Below are 20,849 nucleotides of genomic sequence, written 5' to 3'. Positions count from 1 at the left end.
ATTACATCAATATTTGCTCATAACATGGTGAGTGAGTGGGCTGCATAATAATTTATCGCACAATTCAATTTACCGACACAAAAAAAATCCCACAATATTGAAAGAACAAATTGTCTGTCGGCATTTATAAAGTTGTAACGTCATTTCATATTTCCATCAACCCGGTCGTGACATTTTTCATGCGTCAGGTAATTCATCTGCATGATAAGTTTGGATGGAAACGTGGTTAGTGAAGAAAAATTCACACCCCAGAAACGTTGGCGCACACAGCCCATACAGTAGACAGCGGCGTGGACCTCTAACGAACGTTTGCGGATCGCCATAATACCATAGAAGGAAACCGGAAAAGGTAAAGAACAGAGGATTGTGGGAAATGTAGCAAATTGTTAGCATATGCAGCATCCAGTTGTAAGGGTAGTAGCTAGACACGTTAGCTGTATCACAGAATAATTTATCTATATATATTTCGCGGTGCAATATTACCGCCAACATTGTCAAAGCCTCATAATGACCCCAGCTTCATTGGGCCTCTCGTTTATTCTTGCCGTCAGTATTTTTATTGCAAACCCAAGTCCCTCTCATGCCTGGGATTCAGACCTTGAGCTGTTCGACCTGGTGGAGGAAATTCAACAAAACTTTTACGAATTCCTGTCTGTTGAACAGGTAACGTTAAGTCATCGTTAAGTTAGTTCTTTTGTAACCTATAAACGTTGGCTAGCTAGTAAATGTTTGTCTAACCTGAAGGGCTAAGTAGGTAGCTTGCCGGCTTGCCATTGTGCCATTCAGGGATCTGTTTCGATATCGGGGCCTGCTGTAGTTTTTTTTTTTTTTAGCTAACTAGCTAACGTTTACTAGTTACGTGTACCGGGAGAGGAGCAAAACCATGCCGTGTCAGGTTGCTTGTTTCTTTTCACATTTTCAGTTGTCCATTCCTCCCTCCACTCAAGTGAGGTACTGATTTAAAAATGGGTAAATATCGTTAGTTCTTCATCTTGCAAGGAACACTTGCAGGATCTCTGTTGCTTCACCAGCCAAAGTGTGCAGCACTGGAGCATGTTTTTGGTCCAGCCCTACTCTATCATATCCGATTCAACTACTCCGTTTCAGCTGTGCATCAGCACCTTGATTAGCTGAAAGAGGTGTGTTGAAGCAGGGCTGGAACAACAGTCTGCATGCCCAGCATCTCTCGAGGCAGAGGGTTGGCCACCGTATGGACATCCTTCAATGCTCCAGTCAGACCCATCAGAATGCCATGTCCTTGTGGAAAGTGTTAGCCCCGGGGGTGGTTACTGTCCACTGGATAGGATTGGGAAGCTTAGACCCTGGTGCCGTGGGGGTTGTCAGTCACCACATTGGAGGCAGAATGAGAGCATACATACTGATTTATTGCCATAAACCGGTGATTGTGTGATATCTCACCACACAATACCCTCTGAAAGGTGTCATGAACGTGTAGTTTTACTGTTCATCTCTCCTGACTCCAGGATGCCTCGTCAGTGGACATCAGAAAGGCCTATCGCAGGCTGTCGCTCACTTTGCATCCCGACAAGAACAAAGACGAGAATGCTGAAACCCAATTCAGACAGGTCAGCCCACTCACTCACCTTCTGAACACTCCCTAGTCCCCCATGTTTTTGGGGTGGACTGAACTTCACTCCACGGTGAAGGAAGTTTCTGTAGACTCCACCAATGGGGGGGAAAAGCAGAGACGAGGCTTTGTGGAATCTAGGTCAATACTTCAAAACATGTAAATTATGAAACGCCTATTGTGTACCTATGTTTGTCCTCTGAAGTTGCATGCCTTTGTTTGTTGAAATCCATACTTCAATAAATTCAATCAAATACTACCACTGACTGTTTACTCATTGCTGTTGCTCTAAGATGGCAACTCTGCGCCATGTGCCAGTTAAATCTCAACAGTGACACACTTGGTGGTTGTATTTGATTAACGTTTATTGAAGTATGGATTACAGCAAACAAAGGCACGTAACTACAGAGGAATAACATGGTTGCAAGGTAGGCGTTTCATAATTTGCATCTCTTGAAGTATTGACCTCGGGAGAATCAATGTAGTCGGCACTCGTTTCCACAAAGCCTGTGCTCCACTCCACTGGTGTAGTCATCAGACACCCTAAACCATGGAGTGTGGTTTCATCCCTTAGAGTTTAAGCCCAACTTTAACTTGTTTGATCTACATCTTGGAAGTAAGCTGTGGACACCTTACAGAGAGATTCTGCCATTAGAAAAGGTATTTAAGTGAAACACTTATATGCAGTGTTTCATGGCAGTAAAATTAGTTGGTGAGGTATAGTCCTTTTCATACACTGCAATCTTAAACTGATTGATTAGTTGATTGTAATTTGTCTATTGCCTTACTGATCATATTTTCTCCCATAGTTGGTGGCCATCTATGAAGTACTGAAAGATGATGAGAGGAGAGAGAGGTCTGTTTTACAACTTCTTCCTGCTTTGGGTTGTCCCTTTGGGTTGTCCCTTCTGAAAGTGGGAGGAGTCTGTCAAATTCATATTATCATACACAATTTTGTTGAGAACATTAGTATTCTGTTTTTATTATGTATACTATATTCTCACCATGTTATTCCCCATAGTCCACTTTGTATGTATTTCCTATGTATGGTTTGGGTCGGCACCCCTAAAATGTACTATCAGGGAAATCCTCAAACCACTCATCACCACCTATTGCTTTGGGTCCTCCCAACCACAGGTATAATGATGTCCTGGTCAACGGGCTACCGGACTGGAGGCAGCCAGTGTTTTACTACAGGCGGGTGAGGAAGATGAGCAATGGGGAGCTGGGCTTCCTGCTCTTCCTCATCCTCACTGTGTGCCACTACGCAGTCATCTGGTCCATCTACCTGGAGAAGCAGCTGGTGAGGGGACCGTGCATGACCTTTGACCCTTCTCTTAGTTCTTTACTGAATAGCTGTTATTGAAGGTGGTTTTTAACCATTCCACAGCTTTCATTCAAGTCATTTCACTTGTTTTTCCCCCTGGGGTAGTTATTGCTGGGAATAAAAGCCTTTTTCTGTGTAGGACAGCAGAAATGTACAGGTGCAATTTAGGACAGGGTTTCTTAGCTTTGGCCACTGCATTAACTCATGTGTCCTATTCACAATGCTCATTTAAATAGTCCAAAATGCAACTTATTGAATTATTCCATATTTCTCTATCTGCCATAGAATAAATGTAAGTTATTTGCAGTAAAATGGTTTCCTTCAATCAAGTACACTGCAAACAAAACTGAGTGTTTGAGTGAGCAAAGTAGGCTACTGATAACCTGACCTCTTTATCCCATATGGTGCTTCTCTTACTAGGATGAACTTCTGAGCAAGAAGAAAAAGGAGAAGAAAAAAAAGATGAGTAGCAAGAGTGCTGAAGAATCACGGTTTGTTGGACAGGATAAAATTGAGAAGTGAGTTGAGCTTTTGTCACTACACATTTCTAATTTCACATGTAAATAGACAATTGGTGAATAATTTGCTGTTCCAATGAAGGCCTGACTTTTGAAACGGCGGAACTGAATGTTGTAGAAATCCAGTGCTATTTACATGTGAAAATATCATGGAAAACACATTGGAATGTTGGTCATTTATCCTGTTCATGTGTTTGTATGTAATAATAAACATGGCCACAGTTCCTAATATGTCCATTTCCTGTCAGGTCACATGACAAACCTCATTGGCAGGATATCCTGCCACTCAAGCTGAGCATCTGGCTGTATCTCTCTGTCAAGTCCCTGCCCCATGTCATCCAGGTAATCCTACAACTCATTCAACCAAACTACTTAACCTCGGGATTTTTTTATTTCACCTGTATTTAACCAGGTAAGCTAGTTGAACAAGTTCTCATTTGCAACTACGACCTGGCCAAGATAAAGCATAGCAGTTCGACACATACAACAACACAGTTACACATGGAATGAACAAAACATAGTCAATAATACAGTAGGAAAAAAGTCTATATACAGTGAGTGCAAATAAGGGAGTTAAGGCAATAAATAGGCCATGGTGGCGAAGTAATTACAATATGGCAATTAAACACTGGAATGGTAGATGTGCAGAAGATGGATGTGCAAGTAGAGATACTGTGGTGCAAAAGGAGCTAAATAAATAAATACAGTATGGGGATGAGGTAGATAGATGGGCTGTATACAGATGGGCTATGAACAGGTGCAGTGATCTGTGAGCTGCTCTGACAGCTGGTTCTTAAAGCTAGTGAGGGAGATGGGAATCTCCAGCTGGATGTTGATTTTGACCTGAAATATACAGTGCCTAGTGAATGTATTCCCTTGCACAGTTTCTATAACTTTATTAATGTAAAATAAATGATGCAATTTCATAAGATCTTATCCATATCACCAGTGACAATTGTCATCCATTTTGCCTGTGTTACAGGATGCCAAACAGTATTACGAAGATTATAAGGAGATGAAAATCAGAGAGAAAGAGGAAGCGGAAGCCATGGCACTGGAGGAACAGGAAGCTACAACAATAAGTAAGGACTTGTAGTATTTTATTGCGTCCAGTAGACCATTTCTGCTGAATTGTGACTTTAATTGTTCACTTTTGCCTGGTCTTTATTGAAAAAATGTTTATTTTTTACATTTATTAACCTGCCTGGTAAAATAAAGGTTAGATGCATCAAATGAAATAGGAAATAATGACATTTAATTTCTATAGCGAAATACTTTTCCTGTAATCATTCAGGAACTACAATACATCAGTTGCATTTACCCTCGCCATGTTTTGTAGATGTGCTTGTCTTATCCCAATCCTCACTTGTCATTCCACAGAAGAGAAACGACCCAAAGTGAAGAAGCCGAAGTTTGAGTTCCCCGTTTATGAGCCTTCGCTCAAGGTCGCAGACAGTGCCTACTCACCAGTATACGACCAGGGAACGTCCATCGAGGAGATCGAAGACCAGATGGATGACTGGCTAGAGGATAAGAAGTCTCAGAAGAAAAAGGTGGGTCCGTAATATTTTCCTGCTGCGAAAGGATTTGTTCCACGACATTACCAAAGCTCTGCACTTTTAATTCAGGCAAAATGGATTATAAAGATCACGTTTTATTTGCCATTTGTAGGTGTAACTGGGAAGTTACCATAGTTTGATATGTCAAATAGATTCTAGTTCTATGATCAAGTGAGGCAAATTGCATGAGGCAACATGCCAAATGGAATAGATTTTAGATGGTCATTGTTAAAGAATGTTCAACAAAAATGGGTTTTCCTCCAACAGAGATTGCTGAAAAATCAGAATTTTGGTCAAGTTTCTGGAGTTTTTCAGCCTTAGACCACCGTAAGCCACAATGGCCTTATTTGGAATTTATATGATCTAGTCTTGTTTGTTGTTTCCTCAGGCACCTGAGTGGTCAGAAGAGGACATCACTCTTCTGACAAGGAGTATGGCCAAGTTCCCTGGGGGTACACCTGGTCGCTGGGAGAAGATCGCACACGAACTAGGAAGATCGGTGACAGATGTCAGTCTACATTGGGAATGGGTGGTGCATGGAAAACTCAGATGGATGTGAATGTTTTGTCAGTCCTAGGCAAATATATGGCAAAATTAACATTTGTGTTTGGAAATTTAGGAGACTACTAGCTTGCGCTCATCATAGAGTATCAATGAAATATGCTAAATATTGTGATCCTTTGCAGGTTACTGCAAAAGTCAAACAAGTTAAAGACGGTCAAACCAACACATCAGGTAAATGGGCTTATTATTTTTACTTGATTTTTCACAGTATAAACAGTGCATTCAGAAAGTGTTCAGACCCCTCGACTTTTTCCACATTTTGTTACGTTACAGCCTTATTCTAATATGGATTAAATAGTATTTTTTTCCTCAAGCTACACACAATAAATACGCCATAATGACAAAGCAAAAACAGGTTTTTAGATTTTTCTAAACTGAAATACCACATTTACATAAGTATTCAGACCTTTTACTCAGTACTTTGTTGAAGCACCTTTTGGCAGCGATTACAGCTGATGACGCTATAAGCTTGGCACACCTGTATTTGGGGAGTTTCTCCCATTCTTCTCTGCAGATCCTCTCAAGCTCTGTCAGGTTGGATGGGGAGCGACGCTGCACAGTTATTTTCAAATCAAATCCCCTTTTGAATTGAATAACATTTTCAGGTCTCTCTAGAGATGTTCAATTGGATTCAAGTCCGGGCCCTGCCTGGGCCACTCAAGGACATTCTTCTCAATATGCATCAAATTAATCACCTGATCGGATTGTCATGGAAAGAGCAGGTGTATATGGGACTATCCAAATACCATTTGCTCACATGAATCTGTTGGAGTGAAAGCCACTCCTGCGTTGTCTTGACTGTGTGCTTAGGGTCGTTGTCCTGTTGGAAGGTGAACCTTCGCCCTAGTCTGAGGTCCTGAGTGCTCTGGAGCAGATTTTCATCAAGGATCTCTCTGTAATTTGCTCTGTCCATTCCCTCGATCCTGACTAGTCTCCAGGTCCATGCCGCTGAAACGCATCCCCACAGCACAATGCTGCCACCACCATGCTTCACCGTAGAGATGGTGCCAGGTTTCCTCCAGATGTGACGCTTTGCATTATCCTAACCTCAATTCTAAACCTAATCATTCCAAGCAGTTGCTTATCAACAGATAGTTTGTTGTTAGTATGATCATCTACACATGTATAAAACATTAAGAACAACTTCCTAATATTGAGCTGCACCCCCCTTTTGCCCTCTGAACAGCCTCAATTCGTCAGGGCGTGGACTCTACAAGGTATCGAAAGCGTTCCACAGGGATGCTGGCCCATGTTGACTCTAATGCTTTCTACAGTTTTGCCATGTTGGACTGGATGGCCTTTGGGTGATGGACCATTCTTGATACACACAGGAAACAGTTGAGCATGAAAAACCCAGCAGCGTTGCAATTCTTGACACAATCCGGTGCGCCTGGCACCTACTACCACCATACCCTGTTCAAAGGCACTTAAATCTTTTGTCTTGCCCATTCACTGTTTAAATGGTACACAATCCATGTCTCAATTGTCTCCAGGCTTAAAAATCCTTCTTTACCCTCCACCTCTCCTTCATCTACACTGATTGAAGTGGATTTAACAACGATAATAAGGATTCTAGCTTTCACCTGGTTGGATTGTCATGGAAAGGTGTATATGGGACTATCCAAATACTGTAACCAACTTTATCTCCAGAGGGGCAGCATTTTAACTTCTACCTCTCTGATGCAGGGCTGGTGAAGCTCTCGGAGCTCAAGGCTCAGGGCAGCGCAGCACTCTCAGGAAAGGGATCCAAAGCTGGGGCCGGAGCTGTACCCGATAGCGTCATGACCCAGCGAGAACACCCGCAACCCCAGCCTCTGGCAGCAGCCACAGCAGAGTGGATGGAGCCCAGTGGAGGAGGGGATGAAGGAGAGGGCATCCAAGCAGGAGGTGTCAGGAGGAGAGGCAGAAAGACTGGGGGTGGAGGGGTGGGGGGCGAGGAGAAAGCCAAGGGGCGCAGACAGAGGGACTTCGACCCCACAGTTGCCACCGAGGACAGCGAGGAGGAGCAGAGTCCGCCCACCTCCTCGGTCCCACAACCCTCCAAGGAGAAGGCCGCGGCGGCTGACGACGTCTGGACCCAGAACCAGCAGAAGCTTCTGGAGCTGGCCCTGCAGCAGTACCCGCGAGGCACCACGGAACGCTGGGACAGGATTGCCAAGGTGGTGCCCGGGAAGAGCAAGGTGAGAGCTGGTCCCCCACAATGCAATATTGCAGGGTGTGTCAAAACATTTGGTCGACCCCAGTTTTTGTCGTGTGTGTGTACAGTTTATCTATCTATATAATCTATATTGTCTGTGGTGTTATGTCTAATTTCAAGACAAATTTTGATGAGATTTGTTAGCGGTAGGTAGGTAGAATTAACATGGAAAGAACCCAACTTAAATTGTCATGAATAGTTGAGATGGTAAACGTGATATAATTTTGGATGGTGACAGACCTATAACCTTTTCCCCTACTTATTTTTCAGGAGGAGTGTATGATACGTTACAAACTTTTGGCTGAGCTGGTGCTGAAAAGGAAGCAGGCCAAGAGCTGACTCCGCCAAGGACGGCCATCTTGAAATCACTTTCTGGCTCCTAGTCCCTTTCCTTAGCTACTATCCACTTCAATGTGATCTGAAAAGCCTGGATAGATGAAGGCAATATAGTGAAAAAATCCACATTGCATATTGTTGGGCCATATTGCTTTTACCTGTCCAGTTCCTTCAGATCTGTGAACAGGACAGGGAGAGGAGCAGGGGGAAGGGCCATCCTCATGTCTGTCATGTGCCTTAGCTCCACCCAAAGCATGCCATCCAGCCTCTGAACTGCTATGTGAGGATTCAAAGCACCAACAAAAAACGTCTATACTTTTTTTTGTACTTCAATATGTTTTGACTTCTGCTTTGCGCTGTCATTTGAATTCACACATGTACTGAATATAACTTCTTTGAGATGAGGAAATAAACTGTTTTATTTATTTACATGGATGACAATGTCTTTGAGACCCATTTTAGTGTAATGCGTCAATGTACTATGTTTGAACGAAAAGTAAGATATGAAAATGTAGAAATTTTTCGAAGACATATGAATATGGGGTTGAGTAAGTACCTAATGAAGGAGGCAAAAGTACAGAATAGGCCATTTTTATTGGGGTATTTAGACTTTACAGTATACTATTTATCTTTTTTTTAAATGTATACATTTACATTTAAGTCATTTAGCAGACGCTCTTATCCAGAGCGACTTACAAATTGGTGAATTCACCTTCTGTATAGGCATGTAGTCTGACCTGAATCATTGTACATCATGAAATTGGGCAGGTTTCAAGTGTGATTCAGAGGTAGTCTAGGCAGGGGGGAAATGTTATGTCCACCTCCCTCCCTACCGAGGCAGTGCTTTGATAATCCTCCAAGAGTCAACACCCACACTGCTACACAGCCTGTGTTTACTGTGTTAGTACTCCTTATCTTTTGAGTTTTGAAGTCAGACTAATTTGGTGAATATGAATCCTCATTGTGCGCGCTGTGGGAAAATTGTTTATGCCACAGAGAAAGTCAACTGCCTGGATAAGGTGAGACCTGCTGAACTGTCTGTGTTGTTGTCATTTTAGGACTACCTCTGATGAACGTACTAATGGGTGTCTTTTTGAGATATCTGATGGTTTTGCCTTTGTATTGACACTCTTATGCAGTATTGGCACAAAGGATGTTTCCACTGTGAGGTCTGCAGGATGACTCTCAACATGAAGAACTACAAAGGCTATGAAAAGAAGCCCTACTGTAATTCGTGAGTCGTGTTGTTCCCTTAGCCTCCAAATGGTATTTCCCTACTGAATTTTCACCAACTGCTGTCTTTGAGAAACCCTCTATGTACTTTTGTGCTGTATTGTAGTTTTAATAGGTGTGTTCTATTCAGGTCATTTGAATAATGTTGTTGGTAAATATTACAGGTGTAATTGGTTTACCCTAAAGTCGGTTTCCCAGACCCAGATTAAGGAACTAGTGTTGTCTGCAAACGGTTTGTTGCTCCCACAAGTGAAACTTTACAGAGCTTTTTAACGATAAATGGCAAACGATGTTTCAACCAACATGGTCTTCCTCTGTCGCTTTGTTAGGCTAAAAATCACTTGTGTGGGAGCCGAAAACAGTGCACGGATTCACTCATTCCCACTGTCCTTATAGAATAAAATACAATTGAATCACTTTAATTTTGAAGTAAATTCAGTTGTGGCAACTCGGATAAGATTTAAAGATATAGTAAACATATTTATAACATCCTTGCAGGCACTATCCAAAGCAGTCATTCACCATTGTTGCAGATACTCCTGAGAACCTTCGACTGAGACAGCAAAGTGAGCTTCAGAGTCAGGTATGCAGTATACACACCTTTGCCTTTTGAACCAGCATTATTCCCTCTTACATTTAAAATCTGTGTGCCAAAAAATATGACAATCAAAAACAATTGTGACCATAAAGTTGTTTTTCAATCAATATATTAATTCAATATAGTCGTGGAGTGGATTGAATGGAGGGGAGTGAAACTACGCAGTTTAATTTGCCTGCACATGTAACAAGGTGTGACGTTATGGGGGTGTATTCATTGGGTAGCTTAATGGGTTGCAACAAAAGGTAAACAAGCATTTCTTATTGGAAAAATGCAGGTAGGCCCTGCTCCGTTTGCTTCCGATTTGAAAACAGCCCAGGATGAGGGGGAATGAGCTAGCGCTCAACTCTGCTGGCTGCTGAAGGATCCCCCTGGCTTCTCCACCTGCCCATGCACTTTGTGCTGCCATCTCACACTTGAGGGTTCCTGGCACTATTCCCTACTCAAGACTCACTTCCACTATGCTTGACAAAAGCTGACCTCTAGATATTTTACATAGAAGGTTTCCCGTCCCTTCTATGGAGACAGCGCTTTATGTAACAGTGTCAAGAAGCATATTTTAGCATCGGGTGTTGGCTTCTGACTAACAGAGCATTTAATCAATAAGGTTGACTTATGTATCTATTGAATCTGTCTAGGGGACAATGCCCTTTAAATACCCTCAGGTTAAAGGCGCAATCTGCCACTCTTTTGGTAAACAGCTGAGATAAGCCTGGAGCAATGTAACCACTCTCAAATGTATAGACAGAGCTATGGATGCTCAGACTGACCATCCATGACATCAACATTATAGTTTTAACAATGTGTTGAGGCTATACAGTATTTGTTTACAAATACATTGTTTTCAAAGAATGGCTTAAAACAAGCTTATATTTGGGGGTTTTGATGGGGTATGATAATTCAACTAAGCTCATGAGGCATTTTTAAGTTATATTCTTCCAGAATAAATTGGTATATACAGTACATTGGGAAAGTATTCAGACCCCTTGTATTTTTCCACATTTTGTTACGTTACAGCCTTATTCTAAAATGGGTTAAAACTACACATAATACACCATAATGACAATGTGAAAAAAAAAACGTAATACTGTATTTACATAAGTATTCAGACCCTATAAGACTGGAAATTGAGTTCAGGTGCATCCTGTTTCCATTGATAATGCTCAAGATGTTTCTACAAGTTGGAGTCCACCTGTGGTAAATTCAATTGTTTGGATATAATTTGGAAAGGAACACACCTGTCTATATAAGGTCCCACAGTTGACAGTGCATATCAGAGCAAAAACCAGGCCATGAGGTCATAGAGCTCAGAGCATTGAAGGTCTCCAAGAACACAGTGACCTCCATCATTAAATGGAAGAAGAAACACCAAGACTCTTCCTAGAGCTGGCCGCCTGGCCAAATTGAGTAATCGGGGAGAAGGGCCTTGGTCACCTCAGGGGAGAAGGACCAAGAACCCAATGGTCACAGGGAGGTGACCAAGAACCCGATGGTCACTCTGCCAGAGCTCCAGAGTTCCTCTATGGAGATGGGGGAACCTTCCAGAAGAACCACCATCTCTGCAGCACTCCACCAATCAGGACGTTATGGTAGAGTGGCCAGACGGAAACCACTCAGTAAAAGACACATGACAGTTTACCAAAAGGCACCTAAAGACTCTCAGACCATGAGAAACTAGATTCTCTGGTCTGATGAAACCAAAATCGAACTCTTTGGCCTGAATGCCAAGCGTCACGTCTGGAGGAAACCTGGCACCATCCCTAAGGTGAAGCAAGGTGATGGCACATCATGCTGTGGGGATGTTTTTCAGCAGCAGGGAATGGGAGACTAGTCAGGATCGAGGGAAAGATGAACGGAGCAAATTACAGAGAGATCCTAGATGAAAATCTGCTCCAGAGCGCTCAGGACCTCAGACTAGGGTGAAGGTTCACCTGACAACGGGACAACAGGACAAAGGTTTTGAATACATGTGTGATGTTTCAGTTTTATAAATTTGTTTAAAAACAGATTTTTTACTTTGTCATTATGGGTTATTGTGTGTAGATTGATGAGGAAAAAAACGATTTAATCAATTTGAGTACGGCTGTAATGTGGAAAAGGTCAAGGGTCTGAATACTTTCCGAATGCACTGTATCCTGAACAGAAATATAAACACAATGTCAACGATTTTACTGAGTTACTGTTCATATAAGGAAATCAATCAATTGAAATACATTCATTAGGCCCTGATCTATGGATTTCACATTGCTGGGCAGGGCCGCAGCCATGGGTGGGCCTGGAAGGGCATAGGCCCATCCACTGGGGAGCCAGCCAATCAGAATGAGTTTTTTTTTTTCCCAGAGGGGTATTATTACAGACAGAGATTTCATCAGCTGTCTGGGTGGCTGGTCTCAGACATTCCACAGGCGAAGAAGCCGGATGTGGAGGTCCGGGGCCGGCGTGGTTACACGGTGGTCTGCGGTTGTGAGGCCAGTTAAACGTACTGCCAAATTTTCTAGAACGACTTTGGAGGCTGCTTATGGTAGAGAGTTTAACATTAGATTGACTGGATGCAGCGGTGGTGGACATTCCTGCATTCAGCATGACAATCCTTCAGACGTGGCAATATGTTGTGTGACAAAACTGCACATTTTAGAGTAGGCTTTTGTGTCCAGCACAAGGTGCACCTGTATAATGATCATTCTATTTAATCAGCTTCGTGCTATGCCACAATTGTCAAGTGGATAGATTATCTTGGCAAAGGAGTAACGCTCACTAACACTTTGGAGATTGTTGAGGACACAACAGTTCACCTGACAAGACTGAATCCAAAAATTGCAATGTTGATTTGATGTGCATTTGACATTTACTGTACTTTTTGACAACAAAATCTGAAAATACTCTGTTTACATACTGTAACATGATAATAATATGGGTGCAGCATAAGACAAAATGACAAGGGTTTGGGTGAGAGGACTAACTGGTATCTCGAAGTGGCCACACACCTCTCCAAAATGTGCACAGTTCCTAAGCCATTTCAATGCACAAGAGTCTTCTACTAAACTCATTAAAAAAAGAAACGTCCTCTCATTGCCCTCCGATCACTGGTCCGTTTCTTTTTTTTTGCTGAGTTTATAAGGTGCTTTTTGGAGTTCTCCTAGCTGTGCCATTGAGGAACTACAGGAACAAACTTGTAGCCTAGTTGTTTAGTTTGAAAAACAACCCGGCATCCCCGCCAATCACAGGATCATTATTGTTGTTTACAGCTGTCAGTCAAAACCCATACAGCGCTGTGAGCCTGAGCTCTGAGGTAATTTATAGGGTGTTAAGACAGCCACTGCGTTCCAATTTACGCACTGATAAGTGCCCAAATCTGCCATTTTCAACCTGTATACGAGTGTAAAGGACTACGGAAATGTACATAAATTACAGTAAATGGACAGCATGTATTCGTGCTTTTCTAGTTTTAGGACAACAAAGCGTGTTCGGGTTGAATTACGGCCATAGTCTCTCTTGGCATTGGTTTTGGAGACTGCATGGTTGAATAATAGTATAATTAATGGCCTTTGCCTAGGCTTGTTACAATCTACTGAAGTGCGTTAACCCAAAGATTTTGGGAAATACTTGTTACCAAGTGTGCCTATGGACTGGGATACTGGAGTTAGAGACAGGGGGTGTTGCACTGTCATTGTTTGATAGAATACCTTATTATTGACTTTCCATCCAAGAGTATAGTAACTGTATACTGGGATACTGGAGTTAGAGACAAGGGGTGTTGCACTGAGAGAGTATAGTAACTGTATACTGGGATACTGGAGTTAGAGACAAGGGGTGTTGCACTGCGAGAGTATAGTAACTGTATACTGGGATACTGGAGTTAGAGACAAGGGGTGTTGCACTGAGAGAGTATAGTAACTGTATACATTTCACAGCTAACCGCTCAAGCTCTCCCCAATCTGCAGGTGAAGTACAAGAAAGACTTTGAGGAGAGCAAAGGACGAGGCTTCAAATTTGTGCTGGACACTCCTGAGCTGCAGAGACTACGACGAGCCCAGGATCAGATCAGTAATGTAGGTTCAAGTGTCTCTTTGCCCATCCACCGGAGGGAGGAAATGAGTTGGGAGCTATACGTACAGTGCCTTCAGAAAGTATTCATACCCCTTGACATATGCCACATTTTGTTGTGTTACAGCCTGAATTCAAAAGGGTTTACATTTATATATTTTTCCCTCCCATCTACACACAATACCCCATAATGACTAAGTGAAAACATGTATTTAGGCATTTTTGCAAAAAATAAATAAATACAGAAATATAATTTACGTAAGAATCACCTTTGGCAATGATTACAGCTTTGAGTCTTTCTGGGTAAGTCAGAGCTTTGCACACCTGGAAATTTGCACATTATTCTTAAAATTATTCAAGATCTGTCAAGATGGTTGTTGGTCATTGCTAGACAGCCATTTCCAAGTCTTGCCATACTGTAGATTTTCAAGCCAAAATTGTAAATGTAACATTCAATGTTGTCTTGGTAAGCAACTCCAGTGTATATTTGGCCTTGTGTTTTAGGTTATTGGGCTTCTGAGTGGTACAGCGGTCTAAGGCACTGCATCTCAATGCTAGTGGCATCACTACAGACCCTGGTTCAATTCCAGGCTGTATCACAACCGGCTGTGATTGGGAGTCCCATAGGGCGGTGCACAATTGGCCTAGCGTCGTCCGGGTTAGACCGTCGTTGTAAATAAGAATTTGTTCTTAACTGATTTGCCTAGTTAAATAAATAACAAATATATTGTCCTGCTGAAAGGTGAATTTGTCTCCCAGTGTCTGTTGGAAAGCTGACTGAACCAGGTTTTACTCTAGGATTTTGCCTTTGCTCTATTCTGTTTCTTTTTATTATGCCGATGACGAGCATACCCATAACATGATTCAGCCACCACCATGCCTGAAAATATGAAGAGTGGTACTCTAGCCTACATCGCCTCCAGAAGGCATTCATACCCCTCTAGGCTGGCGTGTTTTTTTTTTAACCCACATGCACTAAAGTAGTTAGAAACAGTTTACTTAGGAAATATGTTGTCTGGATCCACACATTTGTCAGTGTTTCCTAAAAACAAAATGTGCATATTTAGCTGATGCATAATCTGACTGTTTCACACAGTTTCCTATTATACCAATAAAAATAATTAACCCTGGTTAATTTAATGTGTCCTCAGAATACACTGATAGCATGTAAACTTGTCTGTGTCTCTTGCAGGTGAAATACCACAAGGACTTTGAGGTGATGGGCCCACAAGGAGTCACACATGGTGTTCATGCACCTTACCTTGTGCGTGGCCAGTTGCGTCAAAACGTCCGAACAGAAAATACAGGGCACAAGGGTGTGCGCCAGTACATAGTGGAGATGGCCCGGAGGCCTGGTGTCATCGTAGGTGGGTTTTAATCTTGTATAGACATTTTATTTTTGATGTCTGGGTCTTGAGGTTTGGTCTGGGTTTTTTATTTTTTTATTTTCTGTAAGCAGGAAGTTGGCCTGCTATTTATGATGAGGTCATAATCCTGAGTCTAACTTTATATTTAATCTTTATTCATGCAGGGTGGAATCCCATTGAGTCCAAGGTCTCTTTTACAAGGGAGCCCTTCAACCATATCACGTTTTTAAGTTGTTGTCTTGGGTTCAAATTGTTCATGATGAATCACAGTAACAAACAAAATATTCAAATTTCCTTGGTATTTGTAGCCGCAGCAGCAGCCAACAGTTAGATAGCCATCAATATTGGGTTAGTCTTAGCATGCTGCTGGATAATGGAGTCAGCCCCGTGTTTAGGCAACAACTGAACCAATAGTGTCTACTGTAACAGACTGTCTGCGGTGTGTCTTTGCAGCTCCTGTGCTGCCAGGCGCGTACTACCCCAGTGGACACGTCCAGGGGCACAGCTACATGCACCAGACCAGTATGCACTCCTTACGGTCTCTGCAGGTGAATTAATCTATTAATATAGTAGTCATTTATCTAGCAATCAATCAAGTCTGTGACAGGCATCAGTGATACAAAGAGTGTTTGCTCTTGACAATAGAAATCAGCATCATGCATCCTAATAAATATATCCTTTCACACTTGATGAGCCAGACCAAACTGTACTGGGCAAGCATGGTTACGCATAAACAATAGTTGCTGGAACCATGCTGGAAAGGTTCATATGAAAATAAAATTTGCCAGCCAGCCCAGAACAGGTTGTGTTGACATCAATAGTGAGTCTGGTCAAACATAGCCTACTGTTTCAGTTGATGTGTTTTTGCACCCCGACTGGGTAGAGTCCCCAATTGGCACCCTTTTCCCTATTTAGTGCACTACTTTGGTCAAAAGTAGTGCAATATTAAGGAATAAAGTGCCATTTGGGATGTAGCTGTTGTCTCACCTTGGTGCTATCTTGCCACAGAGTGTGTACAGAGCCCTCTACGATTACGTGAGCCAAGACACGGATGAGGTATCGTTTCGGGACGGTGACATCATCCACAGCGTGCAGCCCATTGATGGGGGTTGGGTGTACGGCACGGTGCAAAGGACTGGCAGGTCTGGGATGCTCCCTGGTAACTACATAGAGGGTCTCCACTAAGGCTTACCAAACTAACTCAAGGCCTGGAACACACTCAAGTTGTACAACTGTTTGTCTGCACAAAAATAATTGAAGGCCTCAATTCAATCAGATCGAGTGTAAACCCTCATTGGCCAACATCCGCATAGTGTATAACTGCGGTATAAGATGACAAATCGGTGAGCGGCTGCTTTTGTGTCACCAACCACTCCTTTTCTTATTATCCCTACCGCGATAGAAATATTGACAGGGGCTAGTGCATGTTTTCATGTTCGTTTTGATGGGGTGATTTATAGCCTATCAGTCTAGTCAAGGTGTAGATAGAACATGATATAAAGTTGTGTGTGGTTTCATTGCATCAAATGTCAGTGACCGGCGCAGTGGTCTAAGGCACTGCATCACAGTGCTAGCTGTGCCACTAGAGATTCTCGGTTCGATTCCGGGAGACCTATGGGGTGGTGCCCAATTGGCCCAGCGTCGTCCGGATTAGGGGAGGGTTGAGCCAACAGGGATGCCCTTGTCCCATTGCGCACTAGCGACTCCTGTGGTTGGCTGGGCACGCTGACACGGTCGCCAGGTGTATGGTGTTTCGTCTGACACATTGGTGCGGCTTCCGGGTTAAGTGGGCATTGTGTCAAGAAGCAGTGTGGCTTGGTTGGGTTTCGCAGGACACATGGCTCTCGACCTTCGCCTCTCCCTAATCCGTACGGGAGTTGCAGCGATGAGACAAGACTGTAACTACCAATTGGATACCAAGAAATTGGGGAGAAAACGGGGTAAAAATAACATTTAAACATGTCAGCGTCTGCGATAAGGTAACACAAGGAGCCGCTATGACTGCTATGCTGATTTTGGTTTCGCTAATGATAGAATCTAGCCCAACAGTAGTTGTACAACCTGAGTGTATACTGGGTCTGACTGACTTATGTAGATAAGATGCACCATGACACTCGAAGCCTCTGTATGGTGATGATTTACATCAGAATATACAAGTGGTAATAGCAATTGAAATAATGTTTTTGGAAATATATGAACAAGTAAAGATTCAAATTCTGTACATGTTTAAAAATGAATGTAACTGTCATTTGTGTGCTGATAGTATATAACATGTTCTATTCACAGCAGTGTGTGCACTACAAAGTATGTTAACAATTTGAGTGTTCCATCTTCAAATCTAAAGTTGTAAACATGACAAAATTCCAGTACGTAATGTCAAGCTACTGTATGCAACCTGTCACTCGCACGTCTTCGATTCCATGTCTTCAATTCAAATGCAGGCAAAAGGTTTGCAGATAAATGTTAAATGTATTAACATGAAGTGTTTTCTTGTTTAATAGTTTCCCTACCTTTAAAATAAATGAAAGATGACTGATACACAATTTCCATGTGGTTATTTTGGTGTACATACGGCTAATTTTAGCACACAGGACATCAGGAGCACCTGCCAGCAAGCTGTTGCAGTAACTGCACATAGAAGAGCCCTTAACCTCTTTACACTCGTGGGAATGGGTCTATATGGATAGGGCTACATGAAAATGCATAACCATGGTAGCAATTGAAAGGGAACAGTTTTGAGATTATGGGGAAATTATTGGACCAAAAATGTGGACAACAGTTCACATTCAACACATTTGTTGATGGCGAAATCAGAAAATACTCTAGATACATTCAGTAACATAAGAATATTCCTGTAAGATGTAGGGTAGGTGAAACATAAGAAAATAAGGGTTTGAGTGAGAGTAACTGGTGTCTCCAAGTGGCCACACACCTCAAGTGTGCACAATTCCTAAGTAATTTCAATCCACTTTTATGACTTGAGTCTTCAACTATTGTGCTTTTTTGAACTCTCCTAGCTGTGCCGTTGAAATAGAGCAAGCACACATGCAGTTGTTTTGTTTGGGCAACAACCCTGCATCCCCGTCATCACACAATTACTGTTATTTTCACAATCGAAAAACAGTGCATTATAAATCCAGTCTGGGACAGGTGGGCATCATATGAAAGCTTGTTCTATTGCCAACATTACCAACAAATGTATAAAATACAATATTACAGTGTTACATGCTGACTAGACTGGACACGTTGGGTGCGCGAGTGTCGCAAAATAAATTTAGGAATCCATGTTATTTAATTTTTGCACCCACACTGCTCGCGCGCGCCAACGAGCATCTGCGATGCCAAGGGCTAAAATAGAAGTCATTCCTATTTGACGCAGATCGCGCTGCAAGTCTTGCCTCTCCCATCTCCTCATTGGTTTATAGAAGCGGGTACCCACGTGCCATCTCCTCATTGGTTATACCCACGTGGGTGATTGAAAGACTAAATGTTTTGCCGGTTATTGTGGTTATACTATGAAAGTGTATATGCCAATCACCATAGGTTCAAATATGAAAAAGCCTGGGAGGAGAGATGCCTTGAAACGATTTGGTTGGCTGTTTTATGTGTAGATCAATTGTCGGAGTAGCGGACCTTGTGCATTTCAGATAAAATAACTACTCAATGTTTATATCCCAGGACAAATTAGCTAGCAACAGCAAGCTAGCTAAATAGGACAAATTAGCCGGCAAGTACAAGTTAATTGGCTAAATTGCCATACATGTTAAATGCTTTTCAACCTGTCCCCAAATTAATGTCATTGGTTCAGAGTTTGTTTTGATATTTTAACCTGCGTGTCGTGATCATGTTTGGTGTGGGGGGACAAAATAAATGTCTGCACGATAGTGCACGCGCGCATCCGGTTTGGGTTCCATGTGTGCATAGGAGTCATGAGTGCCTGTGCCGTGTTCAGAAAAACCCAGGGCATAGGACCATGTCCATTATCTTCCAAGTCCATCAGTTCAGAGTTACTGGGTTAAAGTTCATGTTTAGGGATAGTGTCCCTGATTTCTGGATCCACTCATTTGCCTTTCACCTTTGAAACCCTCTCCTCTCGCTTCTTCACATGTTTTGGTACTTTGTTTTTTCCTCTTTTGCTATTTTCTTATTTTCCTAAAATGCCTAAACAAGTTTGGATATAGCTAGAATATTAGATTAAATATGTTGTGAGTGATTTAAGGTAACCCAAGTACAGCCTGGAAGGAATCCAAGTATTTTTGGACATTTGCATGATAAATGCTGAACATTTTTCAAATTAGTTTAATTTCGTATAGACCATGTTATAACCTAAGAAAGTAGAGGCCAGTCCTATTAAAATGTATTCAGATTACAGTTACAGGGTTACAATATCCACTGGAGGTCAATTTTGTATTTACATTTCATCCAAAGTGATACTCATCCCTCCAATGCAATAACATAAAAGGTATGTTAATAGCAGTTAAATATCGCAAGATTAATTGACAAACACATTCTTGTCGTTAACAGTCACAACCCTAATGGAAACGTACCTTCTTGGCGATCTGCTCGTTCCTTGCATCAGATTGGCTCTGGACTTGAGGGCAGCATGCAGCCTGGGAGACGGAGTTGCCTGTCAGGCGTAGTTCATGGCTTAAATGTCCCACGAGCGCAGCAGGCCAGGTACTTCTGTGCATGCTCAGGCACACAAGCTCCCTCAACATGAACTTCTTATGGCTGCAGGGGCAGTTTTGAGTAGCTTGGATGAATAAGGTGCCAAGAGTAAACGGCCTGCTCCTCAGTCCCAGTTGCTAATATATGCATATTATTATTACATTTGGATAGAAAACACTCTGAAGTTTCTAAAACTGTTTGAATGATGTCAGTGAGTATAACAGAACTCATATGGCAGGCAAAGACCAAACCGTTTTTAATAACCTGCCCAGGGACTGCGGTTGAAAATTAGCCGGCTGGCTAAAACCGGCACTTTTACTGAAACGTTGATTAATGTGCACTGTCCCTGTAAAAATAAACTCACAACTTAACAGGAAGTGGGAAATCTGAGGTTTGTAGATTTTGAACTCGGCACCTATCGAATACACAGTGGGATATTGGTTGTTGCACTTCCTAGGGCTTCCACTAGATGTCAACCATCTTTTAGAACATTGAATGAGGCTTCTACTGTGATGTGAGGCCGGATGAGAGCTCTTTGAGTCAGTGGTCTGGCAGAGAGCCAGGTCCTGGTCATTTCACATGAGAGCGATCTGCGTTCCATGGCTTTTCTACAGATAATGGAATTCTCCGGTTGGAACGTTATTGAAGATTTATGATAACATCTTAAAGATTGTTTCTATACTTAGTTTGAAATGTTTCTACGACCTGTAATATAACTTTTTGAACTTTTAGTCCGACTGGACCTGCACGAGCCTTTGGATTTGTGTACTAAACGCCCTAACAAAAGTAGCTACTTGGACATAAATAATGGACATTATCGAACAAATCAAACATTTGTGGAATTAGGATT

The 20,849-nt window shown here is 42.2% G+C and overlaps 2 protein-coding genes across 2 annotated transcripts; both read left to right on the top strand.

The window, feature by feature from the left end:
* Positions 1–352: 352 nt before the first annotated feature.
* On the top strand, positions 353–8,524 carry dnajc1 (DnaJ (Hsp40) homolog, subfamily C, member 1). The gene is made up of 12 exons (XM_064943220.1): positions 353–663; positions 1,485–1,586; positions 2,398–2,444; positions 2,726–2,891; positions 3,336–3,433; positions 3,682–3,775; positions 4,416–4,515; positions 4,814–4,986; positions 5,381–5,500; positions 5,679–5,727; positions 7,243–7,736; positions 8,024–8,524. Exons 1-12 carry the CDS (start codon positions 508–510, stop codon positions 8,090–8,092), a joined length of 1,668 nt encoding a protein of 555 aa, XP_064799292.1. The 5' UTR covers positions 353–507; the 3' UTR covers positions 8,093–8,524.
* A 92-nt stretch (positions 8,525–8,616) lies between these two features.
* Positions 8,617–17,799, top strand: nebl (nebulette). The gene is made up of 7 exons (XM_064943232.1): positions 8,617–9,108; positions 9,229–9,323; positions 9,821–9,905; positions 13,862–13,969; positions 15,157–15,331; positions 15,785–15,879; positions 16,340–17,799. Exons 1-7 carry the CDS (start codon positions 9,040–9,042, stop codon positions 16,514–16,516), a joined length of 804 nt encoding a protein of 267 aa, XP_064799304.1. The 5' UTR covers positions 8,617–9,039; the 3' UTR covers positions 16,517–17,799.
* The last annotated feature ends 3,050 nt before the right edge of the window (positions 17,800–20,849 follow it).

The sequence above is a fragment of the Oncorhynchus masou genome, chromosome 3 (assembly GCF_036934945.1).
Source record: "Oncorhynchus masou masou isolate Uvic2021 chromosome 3, UVic_Omas_1.1, whole genome shotgun sequence".
In the NCBI taxonomy this organism is placed as follows: Eukaryota; Metazoa; Chordata; class Actinopteri; order Salmoniformes; family Salmonidae; genus Oncorhynchus; species Oncorhynchus masou.
This window is presented reverse-complemented; position numbering and strand designations above follow the sequence as displayed.